Source organism: Nesoenas mayeri, assembly GCF_963082525.1.
Source record: "Nesoenas mayeri genome assembly, chromosome: 1".
Lineage (NCBI taxonomy): Eukaryota > Metazoa > Chordata > Aves > Columbiformes > Columbidae > Nesoenas > Nesoenas mayeri.
The window spans coordinates 202,102,643-202,120,806 of NC_137541.1; the positions used below are offsets into that span (position 1 = coordinate 202,102,643).

The 18,164-nt window shown below is 37.0% G+C and overlaps 1 protein-coding gene across 1 annotated transcript in view; it reads right to left on the reverse strand.

Moving 5' to 3' along the window:
* Positions 1–18,164, reverse strand: part of DEUP1 (deuterosome assembly protein 1) — a gene marked incomplete at both ends in the record, with an annotated part of 44,093 nt that overhangs the window by 7,428 nt on the left and 18,501 nt on the right. The window contains 6 exons of the mRNA XM_080338616.1: positions 5,631–5,830; positions 8,475–8,561; positions 9,880–10,077; positions 11,454–11,559; positions 12,158–12,303; positions 16,104–16,316. Of these exons, the coding sequence (XP_080194742.1) occupies positions 5,631–5,830; positions 8,475–8,561; positions 9,880–10,077; positions 11,454–11,559; positions 12,158–12,303; positions 16,104–16,316 (950 nt within the window). The remainder of the gene's footprint in view (positions 1–5,630; positions 5,831–8,474; positions 8,562–9,879; positions 10,078–11,453; positions 11,560–12,157; positions 12,304–16,103; positions 16,317–18,164) is intronic.

Sequence of the window (18,164 nt, forward strand, 5' to 3'; positions counted from 1 at the left end):
AGGTCTGTGCTTATGATAAAATCAAAATTTTAGTCTTCGGAGGTAACTGGTATATACTTAAACATGATAGCTGTTCAAGAAGATCCTCTCATGGCAAATATCCTAAAACACTTTACTATTTTGAAATGCAGCCTTAAAAGCTTTTAAAAATCAAGTTCTCACCCACTAAAACGTAATTATTATAAATATTAAGGAGTATGCAGTGCTGCTCAGATCCAAGGAAAAGGCTTTTCTTTTCCCCCCAAATAAAGAAAGAATTTGCCAAGCACATGGAAAGGACAGTGTTTTCTGCAGGAAGATCACACCATCATTTTCTAATCTTACTTTAGATAATATGGTGTTGGGAGAGAGTGGCTGTGCAGTCTTAATGGACCCTGCTTGTGCCTAAGCCCTGAAACATGAAACTGAGCGCTACATGAATGGACTGTGCAGAACTAAGAGAACTAATGAAGAACATATTTTTCTCTGGTTGTAAAAGAAGTAGTGATTGAGACACTCTGAATGCTACAGAAAAGCAAATTATAAGCATGATAGTATAATATTATTATTGCTATAATATTATTATACATTTTAACATAAAACTCTCTGAGAATATTCACCGAATTTTCTAGTTTTCTAAATCACCTTTTTAAGGCAGAGTTTTCTCCTTTCTTTCATGCCTTTCTTTAAATAAATACACTTTGCTCTTTGGACACAAGAGAACACATTTTTCTTTTTTTATCCCCCCTATTTTAAAGTCCAGTCCATCTAATGTTCGTATGAAGGGCACAGTGAAAAATCTGCCACAACTGAAGATAGATGGCATGAATAATAAAATCACAGATTTGTTTTTCATCTTGTGTTCTGACCTTTTTGGAAGTAATTTCTTCTGTAAACCCACAGTGAAGTCTATGTGATCTGTTTTTTGTTTGTTTGCTTTCCCCAGCACTGGGCCCTTGTGGCCAGGAAGGCCAATGGCATCCTGGGGTGTATTAGAAGGGGGGTGATCAGTAGGTCAGAGAGGTCCTCCTTCCCCTCTATTCTGCCCTGGTGAGACCCCATCTGGAATATTGTGTCCAGTTCTGGGCCTCTCAGTTCCAGAAGGACAGGGAACTGCTGGAGAGGGTCCAGCGTAGGGCTGATTAAGGGAGTGGAGCATCTCCCTTATGAAGAAAGGCTGAGGGAGCTGGGGCTCTTTAGTTTGGAGAAGAGGAGACTGAGGGGTGACCTTATTAATGCTTATAAATGTATAAAGGGTGAGTGCCACGAGGATGGAGCCAGGCCCTTCTCGGTGGCAAACAGTGATAGGACAAGGGGTAATGGGATCAAGCTGGAACATAAGAGGTTCCACTTAAATTTGAGAAAAAACTTCTCACTGAGGGTGACAGACACTGGAACAGGCTGCCCAGGGGGGTTGTGGAGTCTCCTACTCTGGAGACATTCAAAACCCACCTGGACATGTTCCTGTGCGACCTCACCTAGGCATTCCTGCTCCAGCAGGGGGATTGGACTAGATGATCTTTCGAGGTCCCTTCCAATCCCAAACATACTGTGATTCTGTGATACTGTAACTGTTTCTCTATGTATTTATATGTATTTAATAACAGTTATTACTGTTATGTTATAGCTTACTTCACTAAGATCAGAATTTTCAGACATGCGTGACTACCGTTATGATAGCTTTTAGATAGTAAAAACAGACAATCACCTCTGGAAAAAAAGGACTGATTTTTTAAAGAAACTCCATTTCCTCTTGTAATCCATAGGATTGCTTTGGCTGTTTGCTATCTTGGAAAAACATGACACCTACATTTAGGTGCTTTGATATGGATACTATGCCTTCACTTCTGACAGACTTCACAGTTGGGGTTTAAATTTCTGCCAGTTCAGTTCAAAATGATATCTAAGAATAGAGGTCTGGTTTGAATACAAATGTAAAGGTGGGTAAATATCCGCAAATTTGTAAAAAAAGGCCATTTGTTAACACTGGCAGTGCAAGTAAAAAGTAACTGCCTTTGAATAACTTAAGATTTCCGTGGATTTCCTGTCACAGAGCATTTAACATATACACATACTTCACAAAAATAATATCACTGTTGACATGGCGACATATGGGACAAGAGTGAAAGAACAATATCCTCACAAATGGAATTTATATAGACAGGATCAATTTCTCCAGACTCACGTAAAAAATCAGCCTGGTCCCTATGCGATCAATGACGTCTGGCGCAAAACAAATTCCTTACGCAGCTTGTGCCAGTTGACGTACCTGGTCTTGAGAAAAAAAAACCCTACAGGTTTTTAATGATCAGAATGTCTTCAGAATTTGTGCTGTTGCTTTTGCCTTGCAAGTGTGACTGCCAGCTTGGTTTAAAAAATGGTTAAAAATGGGAACAAAGATGATGGAGTGGAGCACCTCCCTTATGAGGAAAGGCTGAGGGAGCTGGGGCTCTTTAGCTTGGAGGAGACTGGGGGTGACCTCATTAATGTTTATAAACATAAAAAGGGCGCGTGTCACGAGGATGGAGCCAGGCTCTTCTCAGTGACAACCAATGATAGGACAAGGGGTAATGGGTTCAAACTGGAACACAAGAGGTTCCACTTGAATTTGAGAAGAAACTTCTTCTCAGTAAGGGAAACAGACACTGGAACAGGCTGCCAAGGGGGGTTGTGGAGTCTCCTACTCTGGAGACATTCCAAACCCGCCTGGACACCTTCCTGTGTAACCTCATCTGGGTGTTCCTGCTCCAGCAGGGGGATTGGACTGGATGAGCTTTCGAGGTCCCTTCCAATCCCTGACATTCTGTGATTCTGTGTTTTCCTGCAGAGACTCTTTTAACAGCTTCCAGTTTATCCATTCCAATAACTGATATGGTGGTGAGTGTGACTGGGAGTGTGGGACATCCCAAAGGTCATGAGAACCTCCTGAAGACAGGTATTTCCCTATCAACACAGACCCTTAAAGTGATGCTTGAGTAAACATTCTGTCCTAGCCTTTACCCTTTGCTTTTACCACATGATAAAACTGCACTGTGGCTCGAGCAATTACTTTTTTAATGTGTATTTTATGGTAAATAAGCAACCTTTCATTTGGGAACTCACATGCATGTTTTAATTTTGGAAGAAACAGGCTAAACACAGCAGCTTCATCAGAACAAGCCCTCCTCAACCACGTGAAAATGAAAATCAACCGCGTGTGGCCAAGGACTAACTAAAGGACTGAAATCTTAAGGGTGGGGAAAGCTCATGTAAATGGCAATTAGAGAAGTAAGTCAATTATCATATATGAGAACAATAATTAAGTGAAGTGGTTATTGGTGTGATGTGGCCACAGCCTTTCTTAGCAAAAAGATGCCACTCCTGCATATCTTACTTTGTAGTATTTAGAAATTCACTGTGTCCTGAAAGGAAGAAGGAATCACACCTCGTTCTAAATCACCAATACAATTTCCTGCAATTTCCTGTATTTTCTCTAGAGGTCTCCGATCTAATGACTGTGCCCATGCCTCCGATAGTATTGGTTGTGAGACATGACTGAAACATATTCTAGAATATACTTGGTTGGAGACTTTTTTTTCACTTTGCAAACCTTTTAAGGCTACTGAATGAAAACAGGAATAACAAAAAGTATAGCTTCTGAAAATTACTACTTAAAACACAACACTCCCCCCCTGCACAAACACCACGTTTTCTAGATTTTTTTTTACTTTTTTTTCCGCTTTCTCCAGTGTGATAATTACCATGGAAACAGAACTGCAAATTAAAATAGAAATAACATGGTTTATGCTCACAATAAAATAAAACATACCCCAGAGTTTAACTCAGCCAACATCAATTGCCTGCTTTATCTGCATACTTTTGATGGCTGAACATTTTAGTTTTCTGAGAAAATCTTGAGGTAGTTCCGTGTTGGGAACAGAGAGTACAGAGGGAGTCCAGTCTTACAAAGACTGGTTTGCTGATCCGTACATGCAGTACTTGTGGGATTTGCGCATTTATTTGAAATCTGCGTATGTATTTATTTAGCTAAAAAGCTTTTAATTTAGGAAATCAAGTGCATATTTTAGATCCTGAAAACCAGGCTCAATGTATCTGTTTCATCAGATTAATTAGAATCAGAGTAGAAATGGTATTCAGTAGTGTGGTTGAGATTTCTGTCGTGCGGGAGGTTTGCTCTCCCTGGTTTATCTCTCCCAGTTTTGATTTAACATTGGTCTTCAATGGCTATGAAATAAAAATCCTGCAGATTACATGCGTAGTTCTATTGTCTCTTACACTTAAATTCTCATTAATGACATATCACAGTTCCTCATATACAGCAAGTGTAATTCCTGAGAAAACAGGAAAAAGTAATTCTTTTTCTTACTTTTTCTCACTTAAGAAGACTGGAAGCACGAGCAAAAATTGCGCTGACCAATTTTCAGTGAAATTATGAGACCTCCATGTACAGAATAATCTGTGTCTTGGTTTGTAAATGTTTGTTTCAGCCAAACCTATAATTCGAAACTTTAGGAAAACAGCCATGCCTGCCACTTCTATTTATGTGTGTGTATTATGTATATACATACATATATATGTGTATATATACACATGTATAATGTATGTATCTACATAAACATGAATAACACCTCCAACATAAAACATCATATTTAAAAGCAAAAATCAGGAGGGACCGTAGCTACATATAATGGGATGCCTTTCTATTTTGCAGAGAGAAAATCACTTTAAATTTTGCCGAAGACTGAATGTATGAGCTTGAAATTTTAACCTGTACAATTTTAGCTCCAATTATTTAATCTTTCTTTCACAAAACTGTTTTACATTCGCACTATCAAGTAAGTTCTTTATTACAAATGATCAAAATATTTAGATTCCTCTTAATTTTTACTCTCCTATACTGTGAAATATTGTTTAGCAGGGAGTTTGATTTTTTTATTAATGCAATCCCATGATTTTAACATATTTGAATGTAATTCAGTGCTTCACTGGATACAGGGAATTAAGAAGGAAGTCATCAATACAGTATGTTTTCTATGAGTTTGCATATTCTTAAGTGTCACTATTTTTTCCTAGCAAGGAGTTTATTGTAGTAATGATTTATTCAGGGCATCTGAAATTATGTTTCTTTTAAAAATCAGGTCACCCAAGAACACCAAAACTAGACAAGGCATTAAAATATATTTAATGAAACTTCCAGCAAATTAAACTGGTGGGACACAAAGCTTTTCAGCAGGAGTTGTAGTTGAAACTGCTTATTATGATAACCTCCTGTGAAGCAGTTTACCTCTCATGTTGGTTTTTATATCCTTTCCTTGTCTTGTTTTTATTTGGCAGTAAAAATACATTCCGTCCTGTTTTGCAAAACCTGGAACTAAGAATAACTTAAGCAGCAAATAAAAAGTTTTTTGTTTCGTGTGACAAATATTGAAATAATGATCAAACATATCTGGGACTCCATGTATTGCCAAATTCAGTTAGCCACCCAGAAACATGTAAGAAGTTCTTACAAATAGACTAACTAGGTCTGATATTTATGTTGGTGGGAGTTCCGAATGAACAGAAACAGAAAAAAAGCTTAACAGGTTGGCCCAGTTAGATGCTTCCAAAAAACTTACAGGAAATTTCATATACGTGTACAATCTAAATATTACCTCTTTTCTTTTTCTTGCATCTTTGAATGGGTTTGGCAGCTGTTCTCTGTTTCTCTAAATGTATCCATGTGACCCAGTATTGATGTTTCTGTGTCATTTTGTAGTTTAACAAGACTATTCTGTAATCTTACATTCTCATGTTCCAGTTCGGGAATGGAAGCTGTGAAATTTCCATGTTCTTTGTTAGATAAATCTATAGTCTGTGAAAGGAGATACAACCATCATTAAATAGTTATTTTTTTCCACAATAAATGTTACTATTTTTAACAAGCAAACACAAAACAATGTTCTATGCTGAAAAAAGACCTAGCTACTATATATAATCGTGCAGCACTTATAGCAAACCAAGAGAATTGCCTCCAGAATAAAAAACACTGTAGATGAATGGAAAAGAAGGGATAACAGCCTCCATAACACAATAAAACAAATTAAAATTTCTCAACAAACATGCATTCAAAATATTATTGTTGTATATTCATTGCTTGCTTTGTAAAACTTATGACATAAAAGCAACCATAATGGCTAGAGCTGCAGACTGTATTGCTCCCTCCAGTAACAATTCCACCAAAAATAACAAGAAAAATTATAGGAGTTCATTACTATACTAGATACAAGGCATGTCTACGGGCACAATTTAATATCTGTGCCGAGATACAATCGCCTTCAGTTTCAGAAGCAGTAAAATAGAGATCCTGGTTTGTATCACTAAACCCTGCTTCTCCACTGGGTTACATGGGATACAAGCCAAAATACCACAAGTGCAAGGAGCACATGTGCTGTGACCAGGGCTAACGAGGCCCGTCCACCAAGAGATCCACGGGGAAAGAGGGAGATTAGCTCTGGAGGTTAATTAGCCAGGATACCTCATTCCTTTTTTGTCCCGTCACTTGTTCCATGAAGCCTGTGATGCACACCTGAGCTAGCTCATTGGGAGCTACCTCTCTGCAGTATTCTGCATTGTTCTGTATAAATGCATTTGCAACAGTTTACTGTCACCAGCCGAAAATTCTCAACAGATTTATTAGATTACACTCAAAAGACTAAAACCCCATGCCTTTTATTAACTAGTGCTTTCATATATTTCTAGATTTACCTTATCCTTTTGGAACCCAACAACTCAAGAGTATTAAGGGTTTGGTTTAGTATACTGCTAGCACCACTGGGCTCCTGCACCTGAAAGCTTGTCTATTCTGTGCACTACCTCCCAGGGAGCTGTCACGGCCCCAAGCCTGACAGTGTTCAAGAAGAGACTGGACAACACCCTCAGACCCACGGTGTGAACTGTGGGGTTGTCCTGTGCAGGGACAGGAGTTGGACTTGATGATCCTTGTGGGTCCCTTCCAACTTTGGACATTCTGTGATTCTAACTGGTCTGATGTTGTGTCTTCGTACAGACCTTGCCTTGCTTAGGTAGTCTTAGGGGAAATTTATGATCCAAGCTGGCATGGAAGTGCCAGAAAGTGTAAGAAAATTTAATATTTTATGTAAGGGTGGGGGGCATGGCCTCAGCTATGCTTCCCAAGTGGAGAGGAGTGGCAGAACAGAGGAAGAAGGATGGTGCTAAATCACCCTCCCACTAATATCTCTAGGATCAGCAGTACAGTTACAACAGCACAAACGCCAAAACTGAGGCAGCACAGCTACATTGCCTTTGGAATCTGAATAAGTAATGCACCTGATGGTGCATTACCCCAAACTGACCGAGGCTGCCACCAGTTTGCGGGCTCTGCTGTACTGTACAAACACATCCATAAAAATCTCTCCAGTCCCTGCAATCTTAATATCAAATATCTCACAATCTTCAGTGTAAAGTAGGAAAAAATGTTAAGTCCACAGACACATTGATATGTGACCGTGGTATATCTAGTAACCAGATTTTACTGTTAAAATTTAGCAAATGTGATATCTGCAAGGATTCTTGTCCCACAGCTTTTCTCAATCTTCATTAAGAACATCACTTTAGAGAAGAGCTAGACATTCATACATACATTCATATTTCCACAGTAATATATCATATATACATATAGCCATAATATTGTACATATATGTATAGGTAATACATCACTGATAGACATATATGTTATTTTAAGGGTGTGGAAAAATTTTACATTCTTTCATGCATTTGTCGGTCTACAATAAGACAATTAACAGGCCACAAATCCTCCCCCAGATGTATTTACAGCAGTATTTACAAGCAACATTTCAGTTGTTTTTTTCATAGTGAGAGATACAATAACTGCAGATGTTCTTTAAAAAAGGGAAGTTCTGAAGCTTATTGTGGAAGGCAGCATATATAATATTTATTATGTCCATATAAACTGCAGTTCTACATGATATTATGCACACTTTTTATGAATTGAACTTTAAATATCCCCTATTTGGAGAGAAATAAATACTAAAGTCTGAAAATAAGCTGAGTGGGGGCAAAATGTGTCAATTTTTTACACTACTATTTAAATATCATATGAACAAAGACATAAAACAGTAAAAAAGGGACATATATTTGTATCTGTGAGAATGATGACTGTTTAAAAACAAATATTTTCTGAAGCGATGTCACTTAGAAAAAACAGGCTCCAACAAACTGTTTACTGTCTAGACAGTTACTGAAAAATTTAGCTTACTTCTAGTTTACTACAATTAAGGTCAAAATTATGCCTAGCTATACCCATCTACAGGCTGTGTGTGAATACCACTTGGTTTGGATTATATCACACACCCTATTATTTATTTCTTTTACTCAAGCCAGAAATCTCTGAATCTGCCATGATCTTAATCTACATTTACAGTAAATATAAGTAACTGTTCTGCATATTGCACAGATATAAAAAAATATATAATTACCATGCAACTTTTACACTCCTGGTTTTCCAACATCTCTTTTAGATGTGTGTTTTCAGATTTGATAACTTTGTACTGGAAATCCAACAACTAGGAAAAGATTCAATCCTTAGTTAAATTCAAGTGTATAACTGTTAACTTGAAATAACACTCAGTTTAGATATAAAGACAAAGAATTATGAAACTAACTATAATGATTTTCTCTAAAATACAGCAACAGTAAAGCAGAAGGAGGTATTGAACTTCTATAAAAAATACAATGCCTCTGATTTTATTTACCTTTTTGAAAGAAGTGATAACAGGAATATAAGGGAGTTCACATAGTTAAAACACATAAGGAGGGACAGATTTTGCAGGCCACTGAAACTGGATGAAATCCTAGTTGTGAATCCTAGGAACAACATCCACTCTTCTAGTGAAACAACAAGGAATATGGCCTGGTACAGTGCCACGCAGTAGGAGACAACTCATTTTCCAAAACGTTAAATTTCCTACTGCCAAAAGTAAGGTATTATGTTAATCACAATTTTCAATATGCAGTTAACCCTTCAGAAAACCCGAATACCCAGAAAGCTCTGAATATGAAGGTTCTTTTTGGTTTACAAAACTAAGTAATGAAGATAACATATTTGGTTTTAAAACCGAAATTTGCCATTAGAGCACTGGTATCTTACAGTTTTCAGCTTTCAAATTACCAGAATTTTCTAAGCAGATTTGTAACAATAAGATCCCCTGAGAGGGGATCTTTTTTATGCTTATAAATATGTCAAGGGTGGGTGTCAAGGAGACGGGACCAGATGCTTTCCAGATGCCCAACAATAGGATAAGGGACAACGGGCACAGACTGAAGCACAGGGGGTTCCATCTAAACACAAGGAGAAACTTCTTTACTTTGAGGTGCCAGAGCCCTGGAACAGGCTGCCCAGAGAGGCTGTGGAGTCTCCTCTGGAGACATTCAAACCCGCCTGGACACATCCCTGTGTGATCTGCTCTGGTGAACCTGCTTTAGCAGGTGGGTTGGACTGGATGATCTCTAGAGGTCCCCTCCAACCCCAACCACTCTTCAAAAAGCTTTAAAAAAATCTGAAAAATTAGGAAACTTTCTAGATAACCTAAGAAATGGTTCTAATGATAAAGTGCATGCAAGAACAACAAACTGGAAGTTTTCAAGATCTTTTGCATGTTAAAAAGGTCAGAATGAATTGCACTTTTGATGTACAGTTGACATTTACTGGTGCTTTCTTGTTCCAGTGTCAATTTGACTGTGTTAGTAATACTTCACAGCCATTGCAGCACTGCTGATGAAACCTACAGCATGAAATGTAATGTATTTTTTTCACAGATAATGTATGTGATTATCAATAGAGTGGAGTAAAAGCATCTAGGCTGGTTGTGGCTGCTTGCATACCTGTTGTTTTGCTAACAATTTGTCTTTTAGTTCTAACTCCATTTTTAACTGTCTTTCCAGAAGACCAGCTTTCTCCACGATAGTTGCTATAGTGATCTCCTTCTGATGAAGCTCTTCTGTCAGGTCAGAGATTTCTGTCTTCATTCTTTCCTGCTCAGAGCGATGGGACTGCTTCTCTTGATAAACATGGTTTCTTATCTGTAGCAAATATGTTTCAAAAAGAAAAAATGTTGTGCAGTAAATCTGTCTGCATCACTTACTACCTACCAGTGACTGTTTTTGCTGTTGCTTCCAAGACACCAACTCTTCTAAGCAAATTAGAGACTTTTGAGACTTTATGAAATGCCTTAATGACTCAGTGCACATAGCTTTATTTCTTTTTACATCTTTTTTCCACCCTTCTCTTGTGCTTTGCCTATTTAGTATTAGAAATGAACAAAACATAAGGCATTTAAACGAACATTCAAAAATAATATAAGAATAATGATGTTAATTTTAAGAATTGGAATTTATGGCAAAGAATATCCAAGGAAATATCAATTCAATAAACCTAAGTATGATTTATTTATATTGCTCTTGAGTTAATTTAGGTTTAAAATAAGTTTAATGTAGCCTAAATTAATTTAGGAGCAATATAGATAAATCAATCTAGGGACTATTTAATAAGAAATTATGTTAGAAATAAAGAGTATATATGGCAAATCACTTTATGAGAATTTTCCCTGCCATTATATATAAAATTTAAGGTCTAACTTTCTGCACTGTCTCCTGTGCAGAGTTCTCCAAAGAATCAACACAAAGATTGTTTTTATAATCTTTCTGCTATAACCATTATAGATTTTTGTATTATATAAGAAACAAAACTCCAAAAGCCAGCATAACAACCTTTGTACCCACTTTAATAATTCCTCATAGTACTGTACACAATCAGGAACAGATGGCATTTCATTTTTATTCATGCAAACTACACAAAAATACTAGAATTGTAAACAAATAGATGTAGATGCAAAAAACCCCCAAGAGCTAGATCATGACTATCGTGCCAAAATTGTTGCATCCAAGTCAGCTGCATCCAATTAGAGATATTCCTGCCTCTGTGCTGCTCAGCAAGACCACAACATGCCTGCAAGTGTTTTGGCCAGTGGGGCCACATGCTGTTCTGCAGTCCCGCCACTGGACTGCACAGGAAGTGACTGGTTCCTGCCACAGTGACTTGTATCGGTTGATCCATTGGCATATCTTACATCTGAGACCACCTACAAATTACTGCTTACCTCCTATATTAGTTATTCATAGCCTTGGAGGGTTTATTGCTTGCAGGATGTTACCTGAATCCCAGTGATGCTTGGGCATGGTCCCTACCACTATGTCAATGAAGTAGCTTGGCTCTGTTGTTACCGTACAGAATCAGAATGTCAATTTTACAGCTACACAACTAACTCCAGAAATGCAACCACATATGAAAATTCCTTCATAAATGATAACTTCATGCTCCTCTAAAACCACAATTTAACCTCCTGCTCTCTTCTGCTTATTGACGATAAGATCTGGAAATACTTAATGATGTGAAATACCTTCTTTAGCTCTTCTTGTTGGTGTTCTTCACTTTGTGCCAATAGTAATAACTCAGCAGTTCTATTTTCCACTTGCTCAGTAAGTTGTGCATAAGATAATTGATGCCTATAAATATGAAATAAACAAAACATGAAACAGAGTGTTTAATAACCTTTACCTTCCAGTATCCTCTCCACAGCATAAAACTGTGGATGACCTGCTTGCTGATGAAGAAAAAGAAAAAACATTTTAAAAGCCCACAACCAAAGATTTGGTCTAAACCGGGTTGGATCTTGGGAGATTTCTAGAGATTAAGAACAATGCATGTGCATGCAGATAGAATCCTGAAATCTTTTATAGACTGGGATTTCATATAATCTGAAAGAGCTATGGTAGATTAGATAAACTATGAAAAGATGAATATTTTACTCAAAGGAGATTAGGAAAAATCTTAATCACACTACTTCCAAAGTGGTTTAATGCTGAGAAAATGAAAGAGACTGTAAACATATAAATAGAAATATATGAAATGCATTGATTTGTAGAGATCTAGGCAGCATTAAAGCCTTTTAACAGACCTTGCATCTATATATGCAATCTCATAACATACAATTCCCAATGAAAATGTATCTTTTCTTACAGACTTAATTTAATTCAAATGTAAGGAAGAAGTTATTAACTCAGAAGTACTTGTAAATGTAAGTGTTGTCTTCAACATACATACTTTGTTTGCGTCTCCTGCATATCTTTATACTCTCTGATTTTCGATAATTCTGCATGCAACTGTTGGCATTCTAGCTGTACCTTTCTCCAGAGAGCATCCCGTGACTGCAGCTCATTTCTCATTTCTGAAAAGGCTACCTCCATATTCTAAAGAAACAAGCGAATACATAAATAGTTAAATAAAATTAGACAGCTCAAAATGCTGCAATTTAATACATCATTTTCTACACCTGTATAATTTGTAGGAAAGGGCATACATGCTTTTATTTTTACTTTTATTTCTGAAAAACGCATGGCTTTCCTATCAGTTCCTTCCTCCAGAAATGTGATCTAAAAATCAGATGCTGAATATTTTTTAGCTCTTGCAATGTTCCAATTCATCTGTCTCTGAAACTATCATATGAAACATAATTCAGAAGCTTTATCATACTAAATGCATCTAAAATACATAGTATACTTGTTTCAGCAGGTAAGAGAAGAACTTGGAAATATAACCACAAATAATGACAACAAAAAAATAGCAATAATAATCAGATTCTGGCGATAACAATATTTGGAGTATATTTATTTCCTCTCACCCAGGATCCAAAAGCATGTTCCAGATTTAAAAACCCCTGTTTTCCAAGGATGTTGATCCTTTGTGTTTAAAACTATTACACTAAAAACACTACTGTCTTTCATAATTTCTTCATTTTGTTTTAATACAGTTACCATGTTTAAAAGCAAAAAGAAAGCCTTTAAACTTTCAAATGACAACTGGAATCCAGAAATGACACCGCAAGAGCAGAACTTCAAAGGTTTATTTCCCTTAGAGTCTCATATCAGAATGACCTTCCTTCCAAGCAGCCTGTGGTTTTCCTCTGGCCGAAAGGGCTGCTGAAGGCAGATATGAAGTGCTTTTGTGTTTTTTATAGGGGCTGCATATACAGATTCATTCATCTTATCCTTTGTTAAATTAAGGCTGAGAGAGCTTTTTTAAACTCTGAAATGCAACTCTGGACATATTCAAGTGAAATAAAGCTTAATGAATTGTTAAAATTGCCTGCAAGACTTGCCTGTGATCATCTTCATGTCTCCAACATTCAAGAAATAGCTGCAATTATTTGATAATATATGAATTTGGGGGAGATTAACCCCTCTGACTTTATTCTGGGGTGGATAAGGAGAATGAATGCTGCACAACTGTGTGGCAGAAGTCATATCGTCTGTGGCAGACTGCAGTCATCATACATATTTACATAAATTGTATTTTTTTCTGTGAATTCTAATAATAGCAGGAGCAGTGGAAGCCACAGCAGCAGCCACAACAATAACTGAAACAGAACTTCAGGTTATGACTTCCACACATCACTTCAAAAAATAATTTAGATACATACTACTTATTATAGGAAATATCTATTGCATCTAGTTAAAACATCAAAATGAAAGTTAATTTTGAACCAGAAAACTTTTTTTTTAGAAAATATGTAATGAAATATAACTATTTTAAGAGTCTGTTTCAAGTTGAAAAATTTACTAAAGCCTCTTTTCTGTGAAAGGTTTTGCTTCAACTAGATTGCCATGGTTAATATCAAAAGGAAGCCTCAAAAATTTCCCGATCAGCTCCTGTTCTAGTTCTACTTCAAGCTGTTCTACATTTTTAATACAATTATATGCTGTATTTCTATGTAACTTAGTGTCAAGCAGCTGACGTAATGCAGACTTTCCAAGAATCAAGCCTCCTGTGTGACGTTTTCAGGCTGCCTCTCATGTCTGGCTGCAATTAAGTTTGTCAGACCATTCATAAAACAGAAAAATAGTCTGCAGTCTCAGTATGGATCTTCTAAAGTTCATATTTTCTGTACAGCCAACACACTAGTCTTCTATACATTTCACTGTATCTCTCTTCCCTTGCTAATTAATAGTATGAGAGAAATATTTAGAAGTAGACATCAAATGGTCATAGGCAGAGAAGATATATGAGGCACAATACTGGGCTTGCTGCCAGGGCCACCAGCCCTTTCCCCATCGAGATTCCTGTCTGCTCCTCCCTCCTTTACCCACATCAGGTCCAACCATTCCCATCCTCCAGCCAGCACTCCTTCCACAAACCTGCTTACTCCTTCTGGCTTCTTTCCTTCTCATACGGACAGGCCTAAGAAATTGTTTTCTCTGAACTACCTGTTTTCACCATACATTGACCTTACATCAGTCTTTCCCTTCTGCAGCTGTTTGCAAATGTGGCTTTACTAATGAATACACCAGTATCCCACACCACCAGCATGGTTGTTCTGCTACTTTCTGCCCTTATGCTGATTGTGTTATGTACATCTATCTCCACTTCTATGTAAAATGCTTTCAGTGATTCCTACAGCTCCTGTAGCTGGAGCACAAATCTTATGAGGAGCGGCTGAGGGAACTGGGGCTGTTCAGCCTGGAGAAAAGGAGGCTGAGGGGAGACCTTATCAGTGTCTACAACTACCTGAAAGGAGATTGGTCTCTTCTCCCAAGTAGCAAGTGATAGAACAAGAGGAAATGGCCTCAAGTTGCGCCAGGGGAGGTTTAGACTGGATATTAGGAAAATATTCTTCACAGAAAGGGTTGTCAGGCATCGGAACAGGCTGCCCAGGGAAGTGGTGGAGTCACCATCCCTGGAGGTGTTTAAAAGGCATTTAGACGAGGTTCTTAGGGACATGGTTTAGTGCTAGAGTTAGGTTATGGTTGGACTCAATCATCCTGAGGGTCTCTTCCAACCAAAATGATTCTATGATCCTATGATTCTATTCACAGGATTCCAAAAAAACTCTTGCTTAAAGATGTTCTTAAAGGCTACAGCACAATGTCATCTGCTCTCTCTGTCATACAGCATCTATCCACCTGCTCCAATTGCCAGGGTTTGTTCCTCTCCATATTCTAGTCCCACTGCTTTTGATGGCAGCCCTTTTAACAGGCCCCCAAATGGAGTTTTTTGCTTGCATACCAATAACTTGTGTACAGGCAAATCACTCAGTGAACTAATCTGCAAATGAAATGTATAAACGTCACATGTGCTAAACTTGGCTGTTCCCACAACACTGGAAATGAAACCTCCACCACATGCATGTTAATTCCTATAAATACCTAATAAATCATATAAAATATTTTGCCTACAAAGGTATAACTTCAACTGCAAGGTTGTCGATAAGCAGAAATAGGTTATCTTTCTCCAGAAAGTGTAGAAGTCACTGTAGGCCATTCAATATATTAGTGAACCTTGAAGTGCTTAAATTAACAAGCAAAAGCATTATTTATATATGTTATCAGAAAAAAATAGCAATGAGAATCTCATTCCTGATCTGTTTCAAACATAGCTAATATTAATAAAAAAGGCTGTAGATATCTCATATTATCTCAATGCTGTATGAACTCATATATCACGACCATAAGAAGAGCCCCAAATGGCTGCCTTCATAGATCAGTGCTAAGCTGAAAAATGGCAAACTGGGGATAAGATAAAAAGTGGTGGTTCTTCACATGGCTGGCAACTTAAAAATTCATTGACTGCAAATTCTCTCAATAATAAAGTATAGCACACACTCTCTATATAGTTATTTACTAGCTATATGGCACAGTGTACAACAGGGCGTAAATCAGATAAAGAGATTTCATAGAAGTTATTTATATGCAAGGAACTAAGTGAACCAGGCTAAGTTCTTGTAGATGCTATGGATATAGGAAAGTTAGGAAACTCTAAACAAACAGACAAGAATAAAACATCCTACTACATATCAAACATTTTTTTTCCTCTTTAAGTGTTACTCAAAAAATCGTATTGTTCATGGCTCATTCTGGGTTCCAGCAAAGAATACAGCAAATGTACAGATCTTCTATATAGCCATCTCAGTACAGCTTTTTAGAGTATATTCCTAAGAAATTCATGTTCCAACATTAGTTTCACACTCATCATGAAAAAGAAAAGCTATTACTACCTGGCACTGGTTTTGGTACATTTTTAGCTCCTCCCGGAGTTTCAGATTTTCTTCTTCTAGTTTATTCTTGTTTATTGCTATTTCATTCACAGTTGTCTTTAACTTCCCAATAATCAACTCATCCTTTTCACTTTCAGGCTGGCCATAGGTAATTACCTCTTGTTGGTTTTGTTTCTTACTGCTTATTTGGAATTGATAATTCTGGGTTTGCTTCTATAAAACAAGAAAATCTTTAAATAAAATTCAATAACTATATGTAAATTGTGAGGACCAAACCTACTAAAATCATAAAGCTATTTCCACCTTCATCAAGATTTGCTTAGAAAAGGTGGTGCAATTAGAGCAGTTTGCATTAATTCTCTAAAGGATGCTTCCTTTTTTTACTCTCAAGATCCTTGCCCTCGGTATGAAAAATGTTCAGAAAGTTTCAAGGGCAGGAGAATTTTTTTCAAGGTTTTTTCTGTGTTCTTTCCCTAGCATTTAATGTTAGTTAGCCCTGAATATGAAAAACATGATTATGATGACCTACTCAAAGCAGTTATCTATAAAAAATAATTTGAAAGTAATGTTCCTCTTTGATTCATTGAACTCAGTAGGAGTTGTGTGTGTGTGCCTCAGGATAGACATTAACCTTTGACTAGATGGCATTGCATCGTTCGTGTATAGACAGCTCAGTAACTACAGGAACTGTACTTTGATATCATTATCCTTCAACTTGGGGAAGAATCATTTGCACATTCTGTAGAGTCCCACACTCCATTCAGTTTCTTGCACTAATGAAAATCCTAAACCAAAAACTTCAGAAAAGTGGTATTTGCGAATTCACTGACATCGTGAAGAGGCATAATTACTACAGTAATTGGCTTGGCTGTTTAAAAAACTATCCACATGGATCCTTCCACTGGGAGATTAAAAAGGAGCAGTAATCTTTCAGAAGACTGAAGTAGCTGAAAAATAACGACAAAATATTACCTGGAAACCATATATCATGTGCTGAGATCAAGTCAAGGAAAACAATGTATATTAAAAATAAATAGGGTTACAAATGCCATTTTTAATTAATAAGGACTACAAAAAGGCATGCTTTAGACCCCTTTTGTCGTCACTGACTTCATTCCCATAATTTGTGTAGGTTGAACACCTAAGTAGAATTGACCACTGGCTGCATATCAAACAAAAAGCCAGAAGAAATTTGCTGCTAAGTTGAACTTCCACAGATAATAAATTAAGATCCTCCTAACATATAAGTTATGGAGTCTGACATATCACAAAGTCAAAGCATCCAGTGAAAAACAGAGTGCAAGATTCCAGCTGGAAATCAAAGACCTCACAAAAGAGGAACTTGAGACAAAGACACAGAACCAATTAACGCTTTTGAAACAGTTAAGTGCTAACAGTCCATCAGGCTTCTGTTTAATAAATTAGTTGGTGTTATGTTACAGTTGTGAAGAAAATTGTCTTCAAAGAAAGTTCACTGATGGCAGGGAAAGCCTCAACAGCAAAGTGTTGGTGATCACGTTGAAAACTCTATTTTGACTTGTCTAACTATGTAATGAACATGCATCAGTCAGGAGTTTTGTCCAGGCAAAGCTTTGCTTTTGTGACGCATTTGTGTGGCAGTTCAATAGTTGCAATATTATGCTTTCAGCATCTAAAACCAAAACTTAACCACTGTCCTTGGAAACTCTGGATATGGGTGAAGAGTCTCATAGGAATTGTTAATAAAGTCTTCCACTAGATTAAGATCCAACAAGCTGAGTAAGAGTGGAAAAGGGAATTACCAGTCAGCAATGTAACCGGCTTCCCCCAATTAATTTTTGAACTGTCATGTGGCCCAGTTAATTTGTAAGTTATTTTCCTTTTTTTTTGAGCAGGATACGTCATCAAGACATCATGAAATAATAATTTGTCCTTGACTGGAAAGAATTTTAAAAAATACACTAGATCAACAGGCTGTATAAAAAAAGTAATAAGCAAATTGACAAGTAAAAAAGAATAACAAAATCAATGAAGGACTGAATGGTAACTTGAAAGCTGAAAAATCTGATAAAAAAGGGGTAA